This window comes from Ranitomeya variabilis, chromosome 8 (assembly GCF_051348905.1).
Source record: "Ranitomeya variabilis isolate aRanVar5 chromosome 8, aRanVar5.hap1, whole genome shotgun sequence".
NCBI lineage: Eukaryota > Metazoa > Chordata > Amphibia > Anura > Dendrobatidae > Ranitomeya > Ranitomeya variabilis.
The window spans coordinates 216,987,049-217,004,491 of NC_135239.1; the positions used below are offsets into that span (position 1 = coordinate 216,987,049).

At 59.3% G+C, this 17,443-nt stretch overlaps 1 protein-coding gene across 1 annotated transcript in view; it reads right to left on the reverse strand.

Moving 5' to 3' along the window:
- Window positions 1-17,443, reverse strand: part of GNAI2 (G protein subunit alpha i2) — a 50,244-nt gene that overhangs the window by 13,037 nt on the left and 19,764 nt on the right. Inside the window, exons 2-4 of the mRNA XM_077277093.1 lie at window positions 7,739-7,781; window positions 5,249-5,390; window positions 3,543-3,703 (exon numbers count right to left, since the gene is read on the reverse strand). Of these exons, the coding sequence (XP_077133208.1) occupies window positions 3,543-3,703; window positions 5,249-5,390; window positions 7,739-7,781 (346 nt within the window). The remainder of the gene's footprint in view (window positions 1-3,542; window positions 3,704-5,248; window positions 5,391-7,738; window positions 7,782-17,443) is intronic.

Here is a 17,443-nt window from a genome sequence, read left to right on the forward strand (position 1 = left end):
CGGCGCCAGAAGCCCAGGACAACTGGAGCCGAAGCCCAGGACAACTGGAGCCAGAAGCCCAGGACAACTGGCGCCAGAAGCCCAGGACAACTGGAGCCAGAAGCCCAGGACAACAGGCGCCAGAAGCCCAGGACAACAGGCGCCAGAAGCCCAGGACAACAGGCGCCAGAAGCCCAGGACAACAGGCGCCAGAAGCCCAGGACAACAGGCGCCAGAAGCCCAGGACAACAGGCGCCAGAAGCCCAGGACAACAGGCGCCAGAAGCCCAGGACAACCGGCGCCAGAAGCCCAGGACAACCGGCGCCAGAAGCCCAGGACAACCGGCGCCAGAAGCCCAGGACAACAGGCGCCAGATGCCCAGGACAACAGGCGCCAGATGCCCAGGACAACCGGCGCCAGATGCCCAGGACAACAGGCGCCAGATGCCCAGGACAACAGGCGCCAGATGCCCAGGACAACAGGCGCCAGATGCCCAGGACAACAGACGCCAGAGCCCAAGACCACAGCGCCCAGGACAACCGGCGCCAGAAGCCCAGGACAACCGGCGCCAGAAGCCCAGGACAACCGGCGCCAGAAGCCCAGGACAACCGGCGCCAGAAGCCCAGGACAACCGGCGCCGGAAGCCCAGGACAACCGGCGCCGGAAGCCCAGGACAACCGGCGCCAGAAGCCCAGGACAACCGGCGCCAGATGCCCAGGATAACCGGCGCCAGATGCCCAGGACAACCGGCGCCAGAAGCCCAGGACAACCGGCGCCAGAAGCCCAGGACAACCGGCGCCAGATGCCCAGGACAACAGGCGCCAGATGCCCAGGACAACAGGCGCCAGATGCCCAGGACAACAGGCGCCAGAGCCCCGGACAACAGACGCCAGAGCCCAAGACCACAGCGCCCAGGACAACAGGCGCCAGAAGCCCAGGACAACAGGCGCCAGAAGCCCAGGACAACAGGCACCAGAAGCCCAGGACAACAGGCGCCAGAAGCCCAGGACAACAGACGCCAGAGCCCAAGACCACAGCGCCCAGGACAACAGGCGCCAGAAACCCAGGACAACAGGTGCCAGAAGCCCAGGACAACAGGCGCCAGAAGCCCAGGACAACAGGCGCCAGAAGCCCAGGACAACAGGCGCCAGAAGCCCAAGACCACAGCGCCCAGGACAACAGGCGCCAGAAACCCAGGACCACAAGCGCCAGAGCCCAGGACAATAGGAGCCCAGGACCACCAGTGCCAGAGCCCACAACCACCAGTGCCAGTGCCCAGGACAACAGGCGCCAGAACCACCGGCACCAGAGCCCAGGACAACAGGCGCCAGAAGCCCAGGACAACAGGAGCCCAGGACCGCCAGTGCCAGAGCCCAGGACAACAGGCGCCAGAGCCCAGGACAACAGGCACCAGAGCCCAGGACAACAGGCGCCAGAGCCCAAGACCACAGCGCCCAGGACAACAGGGGCCAGAAGCCCAGGACAACAGGCGCCAGAGCCCAAGACCACGGTGCCCAGGACAACAGGCGCCAGAAGCCCAGGACAATAGGAGCCCAGGACCACCAGAGCCCAGGACCACCAGAGCCCAGGACAACAGGCGCCACAGCCCAGATCCACAGGCGCCAGAAGCCCAGGACCGCCAGAGCCCAGGACCACCGGCGTCAGCGCCCAGGACAATAGGAGCCCAGGACCACAGGTGCCCAGGACAACAAGCGCCAGATCCCAGGACCACCGGCGCCCAGGACAACAAGCGCCAGAGCCCAGGACCACCGGCGCCCAGAATTACAAACGCCAGAGCCCAGGGTCACCGGCGCCCAGGATTACAAGTGCCAGAGCCCAGGACAACAGGCGCCAGAGCCCAGGCCCACCGGCGCCAGAGCCTATGACAATAGGTGCCAGAGCCCAGGACCACTGGAACCCAGGACAACAGGTGCCGACGCCCAGGACAACAAGCTCCAGAGCCCAAGACCACCGGCTCCCAGGACAACAAGCTCCAGAGCCCAGGACAACAGGTGCCAGAGCCCAGGACAATAGGAGCCCAGGACCAGTGGCGCCAGAGCCCAGGACAATAGGAGCCCAGGACCACAGGTGCCCAGGACAACAAGCGCCAGATTCCAGGACCACCGGCGCCCAGGACAACAAGCGCCAGAGCCCAGGACAACAGGTGCCAGAGCCCAGGCCCACCGGCGCCAGAGCCTATGACAACAGGTGCCAGAGCCCAGGACCACTGGAACCCAGGACAACAGGTGCCGACGCCCAGGACAACAAGCTCCAGAGCCCAGGACCACTGGTGCCCAGGACCACTGGCGCTAGAGCCCAGGACCATCGGCGCCAGAGTCCAGGACAATAGGAGCCCAGGACCACCGGCACCAGAGCCCAGGAACACAGGTGCCCAGGATAACAAGCGCCAGAGCCCAGGACCACCGGAGCCCAGGATTACAAGCGCCAGAGCCCAGGACCACCGGCGCCAGAGCCTAGTACAACAGGCGCCAGAGCCCAGAACAGGCGCCAAAGCCCAATACAACCGGCGCCCAGGACCACAAGCTTCAGAGCCCAAGACAACCGGTGCCTAGGATGACATGAGTCCAGGACCACCAGCTTAAGAAACGAGGCAAATTCATGCAACACAAACGCTTAATAATTGTCAGGATTGCGTACATACTCATAATTCTCAATACGTGGGCGTGTACATTGCTGGGTCTCTGGGTCTCCCTTAACCCCCCCCTCCCCCTCCCTCCCCTTTTCCCCCCATTCCCCCCCCCCCCTTTTTTTTTTCCTCTTTCTTTCCTTTCTCCTTTCTCTACAATTGCTTTTCTTACAGGTTCTGTATTCTGTATATAAGGTCTATGTCCCGAGGTGATTCTCAAGATGAGAACCATGCACCCTTTATGTGCCAGAGTTCTTGTTCAACTACACCTGTGCTGTGTTCTCAGAGACGTAATGTATGGCTCTGGACATTGTAATGATTCTTTTTACTGTTTTTCCTGTTTAAAATTTCAATAAATATATTTACTGAAAAAAAAAAAAAAAAATTGTCAGGATGCAATAAATTGTCAGTGCCGTTGGCTCCGCTGCGACCGCTGAGAATCTGGCAACGTTCTATCCGACTTTGCCACCAGTCTTACACCAGGATGGCGGCACACACTCTGAAATGTCGCAATGTGTTTACGGATCACGTAGTTGAACGGAACATTGCGACTTCGGTGTCCTCACGGTCTCTACCGGCTTTCTGAAATGGTTGCAGCATTGTGACGAGGGTGCACAGCCGACCAATTTCTGAGAATATATAAGCCACAAATGTACGGCCGCTGCTGATTGGTGCTCATATCTGTCCTAGGCGCACAGCAGCCGAAAGGCGCCAAAGCCATGAAGAGGCGCACTCGCTCCTCTGTGGGAAATCGGCGCCTCTTTCCTGAGCACGCCATAACAGTCATGATGACTCGGAGCCTTGGCGTTTGTAGTCCTCGCCGTTTCCAAGACCTCCGCTTGCTGTCATGATTGAGGTATGGCTGGGCAGCGCCGGTGCACCCTTCCCCCCGTCCCATGCGCTTCCTGACACTCACTAGGCAGCCGAGTCGTTGAGTTGGTATTCGCGGGAGCGGTTGAAGCAGGCCTGCACGCCCTGATCTGCCCACAGTCTGCGGATCACTCCCGCCAGGTCGTCCGGCATGATCCCCTGCTCCTCCGCTGTGCACGACAATGCAAACAGCTGCCGGGCGTCATCCTGTGAATGGAGAGGGGACAAGAGTCAACACAAGAAGGGGCGGATGCTGGAGACGGGAGGCAGGACGCCAGGAACAGGAGGGCAATCTGGGCTCGGTTTGGCCAAGTGTTCATGGGGAGGAGGAATAAACGGCTCTCAGACACCAATGGTGGCTTATCTCTCAGTAGGATAAAGGGTTAGGCATGTCCGCATTCAGCATGCCCGATCCTTCTTACCCGACATCATATAAACTGTAGAAGTGGCCGACGTAACCCTAATGTGCATGGCGGCCTTAGTAACACAGGAATCCCATGTAATCACCATGTCCGGGCTGCGAGACCCCAGAGGCCCGACTGAAAATGTGGTCAAGTGACTATTCAGCTCGTCCGGGCATGATGCCACGGGGCCGCGCTCTGGTGATTTAAATATGAAGGCCTCATCCAATGGCGGAGAGGGAGGAAGATGGCGCAGCATGGGGGCGACTTTGGCTGTATGGGCCGATGACCCGTCGTGCAGTTGGGGTCCCGGCAGGGTCACATCTTTCTCCTGCCTCCCCCGGCTGTGAGTGATCTACGTATCATGGAGATAATTAGCCAGAGGAGGCGCAGTCACCGGGGACGGGGCAATCTAATTAGGAGCGGGTCCTGGGAGCCGGCGCCCTGGCAGAGCCGCGTCCTCATTATGCTCCGCACTGCGGCGCAGGGTTGTGATCTTTAACTCTTTCCTGACCAACACCTGGAGTCTCATCATTATTACACAGACGCCCCGGCTGCCCATAATGGAGGACTGGGCGTCCCAGGCCTCGAAATCCCACACGGAGCCACGGTGTGGAGAAGGTTCACACCCCTCCTCATTCACTGAATATGGTGGTGTCTGTGCAAGGGGGACTGGCCCCATGGGGTACGAGGGCCATAAGACCCCCCACGTGAGCCCAGAGTTATCACTTCTAGTGCCGTACAGGACTACGCTGCCAGAGGCTGAGCGCACACCGGGACGGGGGGACAACGCACGCCGGGACGGGGGGACAACGCACGCCGGGACGGGGGGACAACGCACGCCGGGACGGGGGGGGGGACAACGCACGCCGGGACGGGGGGGGGGGGACAACGCACGCCGGGACGGGGGGACAACGCACGCCGGGACGGGGGGACAACGCACGCCGGGACGGGGGGACAACGCACGCCGGGACGGGGGGACAACGCACGCCGGGACGGGGGGACAACGCACGCCGGGACGGGGGGGACAACGCACTCTGGGACGGGGGGGGGACAACGCACTCCGGGACGGGGGGGGGGGGGGGGGGGACGACAACGCACTCCGGGAGGGGGGGACAACGCACACCGGGAGGGGGGGACAACGCACACCGGAAGGGGGGGACAACGCACACCGGGAGGGGTGGACAACGCACACCGGGAGGGGGGACAACGCACACCGGGAGGGGGGGACAACGCACACCGGGAGGGGGGGACAACGCACACCGGGAGGGGGGGGACAACGCACACCGGGAGCCACGACGCGTGCACACACAGGGGGGTACACACACACATCGGTGGGGGACACACTCACCGCTCTGGCCGTGTCTCCGAAGTCTATCTTCAGGTTCCCCATGGCCTTTATTATGGCCATAATGGACTGGATGGTGTTACTGTAAACCACGGCTCGGTACTGCCGGCATTCCTCCTCCGAGTATCCGTCCTCATGGATAATCCTGGGAAGATTACACCAAGTAAATATCCAGAACACAAGACACCCTGCGAGCCAGACGATGGGGTCCGAAACCGGGAACTTCACACCCAACCCCCTAATATGGGGAACCTAGTTCTCGGCACAGATTATGTGGTACTATAGGCACCCAGCACAGATTATGTGGGACTATAGGCGCCCGGCACAGATTATGTGGTGCTATAGGCGCCTGGCACAGATTATGTGGGACTATAGATGCCCGGCACAGATTATGTGGTGCTATAGGCGCCTGGCACAGATTATGTGGGACTATAGATTATGTGGTACTATAGGGGCCCGGCACAGATTGTGTGGTACTATAGGGGCCTGGCACAGATTATGTGGTGCTATAGGGGCCCGGCACAGATTATGTGGTACTATAGATGCCCGGCACAGACTATGTGGTGCTATAGGCACCCGGCACAGATTATGTGGTACTATAGGTGCCCGGCACAGATTGTGTGGTACTATAGGCGCCCGGCACAGATTATGTGGTACTATAGGGGCCCGGCACAGATTATGTGGTACTATAGATGCCCGGCACAGACTATGTGGTGCTATAGGCACCCGGCACAGATTATGTGGTACTATAGATGCCCGGCACAGATTATGTGGTACTATAGATGCCCGGCACAGATTATGTGGTACTATAGATGCCCGGCACAGATTATGTGGTGCTACAGATGCCCGGCACAGATTATGTGGTACTATAGGGGCCTGGCACAGATTATGTGGTACTACAGATGCCCGGCACAGATTATGTGGTACTATAGGGGCCTGGCACAGATTGTGTGGTACTATAGGCGCCCGGCACAGATTGTGTGGTACTATAGGCGCCCGGCACAGATTATGTGGTACTATAGGGGCCCGGCACAGATTATGTGGTACTATAGATGCCCGGCACAGACTATGTGGTGCTATAAGCGCCCGGCACAGATTATGTGGTACTATAGATGCCCGGCACAGACTATGTGGTGCTATAGGCGCCCGGCACAGATTATGTGGTACTATAGATGCCCGGCACAGATTGTGTGGTACTATAGATGCCTGGCACAGATTGTGTGGTACTATAGATGCCTGGCACAGATTATGTGGTACTATAGATGCCCGGCACAGATTATGTGGTACTATAGATGCCCGGCACAGATTATGTGGTACTACAGATGCCCGGCACAGATTATGTGGTACTATAGATGCCTGGCACAGATTATGTGGTACTATAGGAGCCCGGCACAGATTATGTGGTGCTACAGATGCCCGGCACAGATTATGTGGTACTACAGATGCCCGGCACAGATTATGTGGTGCTATAGGGGCCCGGCACAGATTATGTGGTACTATAGATGCCCGGCACAGACTATGTGGTGCTATAGGCACCCGGCACAGATTATGTGGTACTATAGGCGCCCGGCACAGATTGTGTGGTACTATAGGCGCCCGGCACAGATTATGTGGTACTATAGGGGCCCGGCACAGATTATGTGGTACTATAGATGCCCGGCACAGACTATGTGGTGCTATAGGCACCCGGCACAGATTATGTGGTACTATAGATGCCCGGCACAGATTATGTGGTACTATAGATGCCCGGCACAGATTATGTGGTACTATAGATGCCCGGCACAGATTATGTGGTACTACAGATGCCCGGCACAGATTATGTGGTACTATAGGGGCCTGGCACAGATTATGTGGTGCTATAGGCGCCCGGCACAGATTGTGTGGTACTATAGGCACCCGGCACAGATTATGTGGTACTATAGATGCCCGGCACAGATTATGTGGTACTATAGATGCCCGGCACAGATTATGTGGTACTATAGGGGCCCGGCACAGATTATGTGGTACTATAGGCGCCCGGCACAGACTATGTGGTGCTATAGGCGCCCGGCACAGATTATGTGGTACTATAGATGCCCGGCACAGATTGTGTGGTACTATAGATGCCCGGCACAGATTGTGTGGTACTATAGATGCCTGGCACAGATTATGTGGTACTATAGATGCCCGGCACAGATTATGTGGTACTACAGATGCCCGGCACAGATTATGTGGTACTATAGATGCCTGGCACAGATTATGTGGTACTATAGGAGCCCGGCACAGATTATGTGGTGCTACAGATGCCCGGCACAGATTATGTGGTACTACAGATGCCCGGCACAGAATATCTGTAAAGTGGCAGAGGAGGACTGTCCGTGCGGCCATCGTGGCAGGGGACATCCTGACCTTTGGCTCAGACATTAAACCGTCGGCCAATAAACCCTACAAAATCATCAGGAACCAAAGAGCCAGGTCAGACATATGGAGACGCGCGGCGCACTGGAGTCTTACTTCATCTGTTTGACGATTGTGCTTTTCCCAGATTCTCCCGCACCTAAAGAAACAAGAAAACGACACGCGGTTACGAGGGTCTTCATGTGAAGGCTACACCGCATGCTGCTCCACCTGCGACTGACCAAACACCGTACAGACAAGTGGTCACGAGGTGCCAGGCAGCCATGTTCACACTCGTGGTGTCGCCTCCTTGGTACAGGGACACTGCGGACTATCCTTACACATGACGCTGCGCAGCTTTCAGCTTTCTTGGCCATCGCGCCGTCCGCCATATTGTATTTTCCTTTACGGAGGCTTTAATCATCGCCCAGCCACTGCCAGGGCCAGCTCCAGGGGCCACAGTCAGAGCCAGCTCCAGGGGCCAGAGCCAGCTCCAGGGGCCAGCAGCCAGAGCCAGCTCCAGGGGCCAGAGCCAGCTCCAGGGGCCAGAGCCAGCTTCAGGGGCCAGAGCCAGCTCCAGGGGCCAGAGCCAGCTCCAGGGGCCACAGTCAGAGCCAGCTCCAGGGGCCAGAGCCAGCTCCAGGGGCCAGAGTCAGCTCCAGGGGCCAGAGCCAGCTCCAGGGGCCAGCAGCCAGGGCCAGCAGCCAGAGCCAGCTCCAGGGGCCCGCAGCCAGAGCCAGCCCAGGGGCCACAGCCAGGGCCAGCTCCAGGGGCCCGCAGCCAGAGCCAGCTCCAGGGGCCAGCAGCCAGAGCCAGCTCCAGGGGCCAGCAGCCAGAGCCAGCTCCAGGGGCCAGCAGCCAGAGCCAGCTCCAGGGGCCAGCAGCCAGAGCCAGCTCCAGGGGCCCGCAGCCAGAGCCAGCTCCAGGGGCCCGCAGCCAGAGCCAGCCCAGGGGCCACAGCCAGGGCCAGCTCCAGGGGCCCGCAGCCAGAGCCAGCTCCAGGGGCCAGCAGCCAGAGCCAGCAGCCAGAGCCAGCTCCAGGGGCCAGCAGCCAGAGCCAGCTCCAGGGGCCCGCAGCCAGAGCCAGCTCCAGGGGCCCGCAGCCAGAGCCAGCTCCAGGGGCCCGCAGCCAGAGCCAGCTCCAGGGGCCCGCAGCCAGAGCCAGCTCCAGGGGCCCGCAGCCAGAGCCAGCTCCAGGGGCCAGCAGCCAGAGCCAGCTCCAGGGGCCCGCAGCCAGAGCCAGCTCCAGGGGCCAGCAGCCAGAGCCAGCTTCAGGGGCCCGCAGCCAGAGCCAGCTCCAGGGGCCCGCAGCCAGAGCCAGCTCCAGGGGCCAGCAGCCAGAGCCAGCTCCAGGGGCCCGCAGCCAGAGCCAGCTCCAGGGGCCCGCAGCCAGAGCCAGCTCCAGGGGCCCGCAGCCACAGCCAGCTCCAGGGGCCCGCAGCCACAGCCAGCTCCAGGGCGCCGCAGCCACAGCCAGCTCCAGGGGCCCGCAGCCACAGCCAGCTCCAGGGGCCCGCAGCCACAGCCAGCTCCAGGGGCCCGCAGCCACAGCCAGCTCCAGGGGCCCGCAGCCACAGCCAGCTCCAGGGGCCCGCAGCCACAGCCAGCTCCAGGGGCCCGCAGCCACAGCCAGCTCCAGGGGCCCGCAGCCACAGCCAGCTCCAGGGGCCCGCAGCCACAGCCAGCTCCAGGGGCCCGCAGCCAGAGCCAGCTCCAGGGGCCAGCAGCCAGAGCCAGCTCCAGGGGCCAGCAGCCAGAGCCAGCTCCAGGGGCCAGCAGCCAGAGCCAGCTCCAGGGGCCCGCAGCCAGAGCCAGCTCCAGGGGCCCGCAGCCAGAGCCAGCTCCAGGGGCCCGCAGCCAGAGCCAGCTCCAGGGGCCCGCAGCCAGAGCCAGCTCCAGGGGCCCGCAGCCAGAGCCAGCTCCAGGGGCCCGCAGCCAGAGCCAGCTCCAGGGGCCCGCAGCCAGAGCCAGCTCCAGGGGCCCGCAGCCAGAGCCAGCTCCAGGGGCCCGCAGCCAGAGCCAGCTCCAGGGGCCCGCAGCCAGAGCCAGCTCCAGGGGCCCGCAGCCAGAGCCAGCTCCAGGGGCCCGCAGCCAGAGCCAGCCATGTGTGAAAATATCAAAGCAGCGGAGACCGGAGAGGAGACGAGAGGCAGAGTGAAGGTCTCCTCGTTATCACAGGATTAATTACTCAGCTGACTGTCTAGAGCAGGGGTGTCAAACTGCATTCCTCAAGGGCTGCAAACAGGTCATGTTTTCAGGATTTCCTTGTATTGCACAGGTGATAATTTAATCACCTGCACAGAATGATTCCAGCACCTTGTGCAATGAGAAGGAAATCTTGAAAACACGCATGGTTTGAGGCCCTCGAGGACTGCAGTTTGACACCCCTGGTCTAGAGGAATGTGAGTGCAGCCCAACACTGGGTACAAGAAGGGGCGACTGATGGGGGTCTGCCGGCAGCTGAGGAGTTAAGCCCACATGGTGTTAGAGATGGATAACTTCAGCGATCAATGAAGGATCAGCACAGATAATGGGGGACGCCGCCAGGGGCTTCATCTCCATCTCTCGTCCCACGCGCTCAGTGACAGCTGGCCCAGCCTGATACCAACATGTGTCCCGGCAGCCGACAAGGAAAGCTTTGTCTCTCCGCTGCAGCCCCGGCGGTGGTGACAACTGTCCCAATCTCAGCACCATTGCGCAACGGGCCGTGTCACCCACCCCGCAGGACGCACCGGGCCGTGTCACCCACCCCGCAGGACGCACCGGGCCGTGTCACCCACCCCGCAGGACGCACCGGGCCGTGTCACCCCCCGCAGGATGCACCTGGCCGTGTCACCCTGTAAGATGCACCTGGCCGTGTCACCCTCTAGGATGCACCTGGCCGTGTCACCCCCCGCAGGACGAACCTGGCCGTGTCACCCCCCGCAGGACGAACCTGGCCGTGTCACCCCCCGCAGGACGAACCTGGCCGTGTCACCCACCGCAGGACGCACCGGGCCGTGTCACCCCCCGCAGGATGCACCTGGCCGTGTCACCCTGTAAGATGCACCTGGCCGTGTCACCCTCTAGGATGCACCTGGCCATGTCACCCCGCAGGACGAACCTGGCCGTGTCACCCCCTCCACCTTCCCCTGCAGCACGCATCGCGGGCGCATTAACCCTGTCAGCAAAACGATGATCAGATTAGAGGTGATAATCTGATGGTCTGAGCGTCTAATCCCCTGGATATTATCTCACCCGACACCCAACAAGTGGATCCCGTCTGCCAGCCACTTAGTGTCAGCTTCAGGGCAGTGATCCACGTTGTCTACTCTTCTGGCTTTTCATTGAGCACAACTGCTGTGGGCGATGCCACGTCTATGTCATGAAGGTAAAACCATTTCTCTGAGCGACAGTCTCACCTCTGCGCCACATTGTGACGCGAGAGCCTTGTACATGTGGCACTGATCTGATAGAATACCGCAGTCAGACAACACCTTCGCCGCATTCCTAATTGTCACCATTTACTGCTGTCAACAGAAACGCGAGCCAGGACTACTATCCGAGCCGCTGTGCAGGGCGAGGCCAAGACACGAGCATGATGAGAGTACTCCCCCATTATACACCTCTACGCAGGATGGAGGGATGAGCAGATGACCAGCCGGACTGAGCATGGAAACCAAGGAGGGCAGCCGCCACCATGTGCAATATAGGCTGCATGTGCGTGAGCCCACCAGCCCCAACCAGGCGATCCTTCTCCGACGGGGACCCGGACCGTTTGGCTTGGGAGATGCATCTGATAGAAATGGCCAGGGTCCTGTCGGAGAAGGGTCGTCTGGCTGGGGACGGGGGGCGCATGCACGTGCAGTCTGGATGGCAGTAATGCGGCTTTTACATGTCCGGTGGTTACACATCTTACTGCACGGCTGCTCTCTGGTTATAGAATACCACAGCGGCTCCTGTTCACACTGGCAGCATTCTTTTAGGTGAAAGGAACAAAAATCTGAGCACCTCCTAACATGGAGGCCGACTACTAGTGCCCATATACGCTGCCCCGCCATGTACGAGGACCGACCAGCATGACTAAAACATGGCCGGCATGTAGAACCATGGCCGACATGTAGAACCCTGGCCGGCATGTAGAACCCTGGCCGGCACGTAGAACCCTGGCCGGCATGTAGAACCCTGGCCGGCATGTAGAACCCTGACCGGCACGTAGAACCCTGGCCAGCACGTAGAACCCTGGCCAGCACGTAGAACGCTGGCCGGCACGTAGAACCCTGGCCGGCATGTAGAACCCTGGCCGGCACGTAGAACCCTGGCCGGCATGTAGAACCCTGGCCGGCACGTAGAACCCTGGCCGGCATGTAGAACCCTGGACAGCATGTAGAACCCTGACCGGCACGTAGAACCCTGGCCAGCACGTAGAACCCTGGCCAGCATGTAGAACCCTGACCGGCACGTAGAACCCTGGCCGGCATGTAGAACGCTGGCCGGCACGTAGAACCCTGGCCGGCATGTAGAACCCTGGCCGGCATGTAGAACCCTGGACGGCACTGCTCCTTACACCACCGCCCCGTGTTCAGTCTGACCCCCGCCCCATATCCGCACTGGAGGGCTGAAGGCTGATAACGCTTCGTTCTATTTGGAGACTTGTGATTGGTCCATTTTCAGATTGTGTCCATTTAAAACGAGATTTGTTCATCGGCTGAACTTCCTGCACCCGTCCGTCCCTTCCTGTCCCTGCAGTGGGGGCTTATTATTCACTGTATGGGGAGGGGAAGCCACCTGCCCCGGACCCCCAGCTTTCTGCCGGGGCGCAGGACGCACGCAGCTTCTCAGGGACCCTGCAGACGCTCAGTTCCTCTTGCAGCTGAGAAGACGAGGGCAGGAAGCGGAGGTCCTTCCTGAGCCGCACCCAGCGCAGAGCGTCAGCCACCGCAAGCTGTTATCATGGAGGCCGAGTGTCACCGAGGACCCCAACATATTACACGACTGATCATGTGCGAGGAGACCTCAAACCTAAAGTAACAGTCAGCGGCAGGGTGGGCCTACAAGAAAAGTAGTCTATCGGGGGCTCGAGGGACAGAGGGTGGTCCAGACTGGAAGATTAGTCATAAGGAAAGGTTCTGCAAGGTTCTAACAGCTTTGTGGGTCGGATCTTCACGGTCACCGGCAGAGAAATACAAGCCAGAAGATAGGACGGGATAATGAGGGGTGCTGGGACCCTCCATCCAGCGCTGCTGCCGCACCTATGAGGGGGACATCACAGCAGCAATATGACGGCATCTCCACCTGAGGCTTCGGTGAATGCAGAGCGGCCCGTGCCCCCCAATCCCTGGCACAGTGTAGACAGTGGGGAGGAAGAACCCGGCAACCACGGCTACCGTAATTACAGCTGTCAATCTATTTGTAGATTGTGAGCCCTCGCGGGCAGGGTCCTCTCTCCTGTATCCTCACTCATCCCGTGTAGACTGTGAGCCCTCGCAGGCAGGGTCCTCTCTCCTCCTGTATCCTCACCCATCCCTTGTAGATTGTGAGCCCTTGTGGGCAGGGTCCTCTCTCCTACTGTATCCTCACCCATCCCGTGTAGACTGTGGGCGCTCGCTGGCAGGGTCCTCTCTCCTCCTGTATCCTCACCCATCCCGTGTAGACTGTGAGCGCTCGCTGGCAGGGTCCTCTCTCCTGCTGTATCCTCACCCATCCCTTGTAGACTGTGAGCGCTCGCTGGCAGGGTCCTCCTCCTGTATCCTCACCCATCCCGTGTAGACTGAGCCCTCGCGTGCAGGGTCCTCTCTCCTCCTGTATCCTCACCCATCCCTTGTAGATTGTGAGCCCTCGCGGGCAGGGTCCTCTCTCCTGTATCCTCACCCATCCCTTGTAGACTGTGAGCCCTCGTGGGCAGGGTCCTCTCTCCTCCTGTATCCTCACCCATCCCTTGTAGATTGTGAGCCCTTGTGGGCAGGGTCCTCTCTCCTCCTGTATCCTCACCCATCCCTTGTAGACTGTGAGCGCTCGCTGGCAGGGTCCTCTCTCCTTCTGTATCCTCACCCATCCCGTGTAGACTGAGCCCTCGCGTGCAGGGTCCTCTCTCCTCCTGTATCCTCACCCATCCCTTGTAGATTGTGAGCCCTTGTGGGCAGGGTCCTCTCTCCTCCTGTATCCTCACCCATCCCTTGTAGACTGTGAGCGCTCGCTGGCAGGGTCCTCTTTCCTTCTGTATCCTCACCCATCCCGTGTAGACTGAGCCCTCGCGTGCAGGGTCCTCTCTCCTCCTGTATCCTCACCCATCCCTTGTAGATTGTGAGCCCTTGTGGGCAGGGTCCTCTCTCCTCCTGTATCCTCACCCATCCCTTGTAGACTGTGAGCGCTCGCTGGCAGGGTCCTCTCTCCTTCTGTATCCTCACCCATCCCGTGTAGACTGAGCCCTCGCGTGCAGGGTCCTCTCTCCTCCTGTATCCTCACCCATCCCTTGTAGATTGTGAGCCCTTGTGGGCAGGGTCCTCTCTCCTCCTGTATCCTCACCCATCCCTTGTAGACTGTGAGCGCTCGCTGGCAGGGTCCACTCTCCTTCTGTATCCTCACCCATCCCGTGTAGACTGAGCCCTCGCGTGCAGGGTCCTCTCTCCTCCTGTATCCTCACCCATCCCTTGTAGATTGTGAGCCCTCGCGGGCAGGGTCCTCTCTCCTCCTGTATCCTCACCCATCCCTTGTAGATTGTGAGCCCTCGCGGGCAGGGTCCTCTCTCCTCCTGTATCCTCACCCATCCTGTGTAGATTGTGAGCTCTCGCGGGCAGGGTCCTCTCTCCTCCTGTATCCTCACCCATCCCGTGTAGACTGTGAGCCCTCGCAGGCAGGGTCCTCTCTCCTCCTGTATCCTCACCCATCCCTTGTAGATTGTGAGCCCTCGCGGGCAGGGTCCTCTCTCCTCCTGTATCCTCACCCATCCTGTGTAGATTGTGAGCTCTCGCGGGCAGGGTCCTCTCTCCTCCTGTATCCTCACCCATCCCGTGTAGATTGTGAGCCCTCGCAGGCAGGGTCCTCTCTCCTCCTGTATCCTCACCCATCCCTTGTAGATTGTGAGCCCTCGCGGGCAGGGTCCTCTCTCCTCCTGTATCCTCACCCATCCCTTGTAGATTGTGAGCCCTCGCGGGCAGGGTCCTCTCTCCTCCTGTATCCTCACCCATCCCTTGTAGATTGTGAGCCCTCGCGGGCAGGGTCCTCTCTCCTCCTGTATCCTCACCTATCCCTTGTAGACTGTGAGCCCTCGCAGGCAGGGTCCTCTCTCCTCCTGTATCTTCACCCATCCCTTGTAGATTGTGAGCCCTCGCGGGCAGGGTCCTCTCTCCTCCTGTATCCTCACCTATCCCTTGTAGACTGTGAGCGCTCGCGTGCAGGGTCCTCTCTCCTCCTGTATCCTCACCCATCCCTTGTAGATTGTGAGCCCTCGCGGGCAGGGTCCTCTCTCCTCCTGTATCCTCACCCATCCCTTGTAGATTGTGAGCCCTCGCGGGCAGGGTCCTCTCTCCTCCTGTATCCTCACCCATCCCTTGTAGATTGTGAGCCCTCGCGGGCAGGGTCCTCTCTCCTACTGTATCCTCACCCATCCCTTGTAGACTGTGAGCCCTCGTGGGCAGGGTCCTCTCCTCCTGTATCCTCACCCATCCCTTGTAGATTGTGAGCCCTCGCGGGCAGGGTCCTCTCTCCTCCTGTATCCTCACCTATCCCTTGTAGACTGTGAGCCCTCGCGGGCAGGGTCCTCTCTCCTCCTGTACCAGTCGTGACTTGTATTAAAATTATTGTACTTGTTTTTATTATGTATACCCCTCCTCACATGTAAAGCGCCATGGAATAAATGGCGCTATAACAATAATATCAGAGACTGCGAAGATTCACAATGGAGTCATTCCAAACCCCAATATTCACAGTGTAACTGGCGCTCACATAAGAGGCCGGTGGACACGTTGGGTGAGGCTCACGTGTAGGATGGCGCCGGGGTCCGCACACAGACCCACATTCTACTCCGGGATGTGACTGCAATGCTGAGCAGCGGCGCTCCGAGGCTTCTGCTATGTGACAGTGGCCGGAGAGATGGGGGAAAGAAACCAGACATCCTACCAAACGGCTTACTGCCTGAGCGGGGACACCAGCCTGCCCCTCAACCCTCACCCATCCAGCCTCGCCCCTTCCCCCGCGTGACTTATCCAGCCTGCCCCCTCACGTGACCTATCAAACCTGCCTCCTCCTCACGTGACATATCCAGCCTGCCCCCTCGCATGACTTCTTCAGGCTGCCCCTCCCCCCACGTGACTTATCCAGCCTGCCCCCTCCTGAATGACATATCCAGCATGCGCTGACGTTTACATGGCCCTGAGCCGGCGACTCCTGCACCCACCACCCCATTATATAATCCCTGCAGCAAACAAGTCCTGCACCAACCCCCGCTACAGAGCAGCGCTCCTACAAGCGGCCTTCATGGCTGTTGTCCGTTATCAGCCACCACCTCAAGCTGGAGCCAGTCTGTAGCAACCGCCAATGGAACCCCTACATCCATAGGCATTAATATGGAGAAAGTATGTGCCCCCCACATCCACCTCAGGGGGCTTCTGTGTCCTCATCTACATCCATAGACATTAATATGGAGAAAGTATGTGCCCCCCACATCCTCCTCCGGGGGCTTCTCTGTCCTCATCTACATCCATAGACATTAATATGGAGAAAGTATGTGCCCCCCACATCCACCCCCGGGGGCTTCTCTGTCCTCATCTACATCCATAGACATTAATATGGAGAAAGTATGTGCCCCCCACATCCACCTCCGGGGGCTTCTCTGTCCTCATCTACATCCATAGACATTAATATGGAGAAAGTATGTGCCCCCCACATCCACCTCCGGGGGCTTCTCTGTCCTCATCTACATCCATAGACATTAATATGGAGAAAGTATGTGCCCCCCACATCCACCTCCGGGGGCTTCTCTGTCCTCATCTACATCCATAGACATTAATATGGAGAAAGTATGTGCCCCCCACATCCTCCTCCGGGGGCTTCTGTGTCATCTACATCCATAGACATTAATATGGACAAAGTATGTGCCCCCCACATCCTCCTCCGGGGGCTTCTCTGTCCTCACCTACATCCATAGACATTAATATGGAGAAAGTATGTGCCCCCCACATCCACCTCCGGGGGCTTCTCTGTCATCTACATCCATAGACATTAATATGGACAAAGTATGTGCCCCCCACATCCTCCTCCGGGGGCTTCTCTGTCCTCATCTACATCCATAGACATTAATATGGAGAAAGTATGTGCCCCCCACATCCTCCTCCGGGGGCTTCTCTGTCCTCATCTACATCCATAGACATTAATATGGAGAAAGTATGTGCCCCCCACATCCTCCTCCGGGGGCTTCTCTGTCCTCATCTACATCCATAGACATTAATATGGAGAAAGTATGTGCCCCCCACATCCTCCTCCGGGGGCTTCTCTGTCCTCATCTACATCCATAGACATTAATATGGAGAAAGTATGTGCCCCCCACATCCTCCTCCGGGGGCTTCTGTCCTCATCTACATCCATAGACATTAATATGGAGAAAGTATGTGCCCCCCACATCCTCCTCCGGGGGCTTCTCTGTCCTCATCTACATCTATAGACATTAATATGGAGAAAGTATGTGCCCCCCACATCCACCTCCGGGGGCTTCTCTGTCCTCATCTACATCCATAGACATTAATATGGAGAAAGTATGTGCCCCCCACATCCTCCTCCGGGGGCTTCTCTGTCCTCATCTACATCCATAGACATTAATATGGAGAAAGTATGTGCCCCCCACATCCA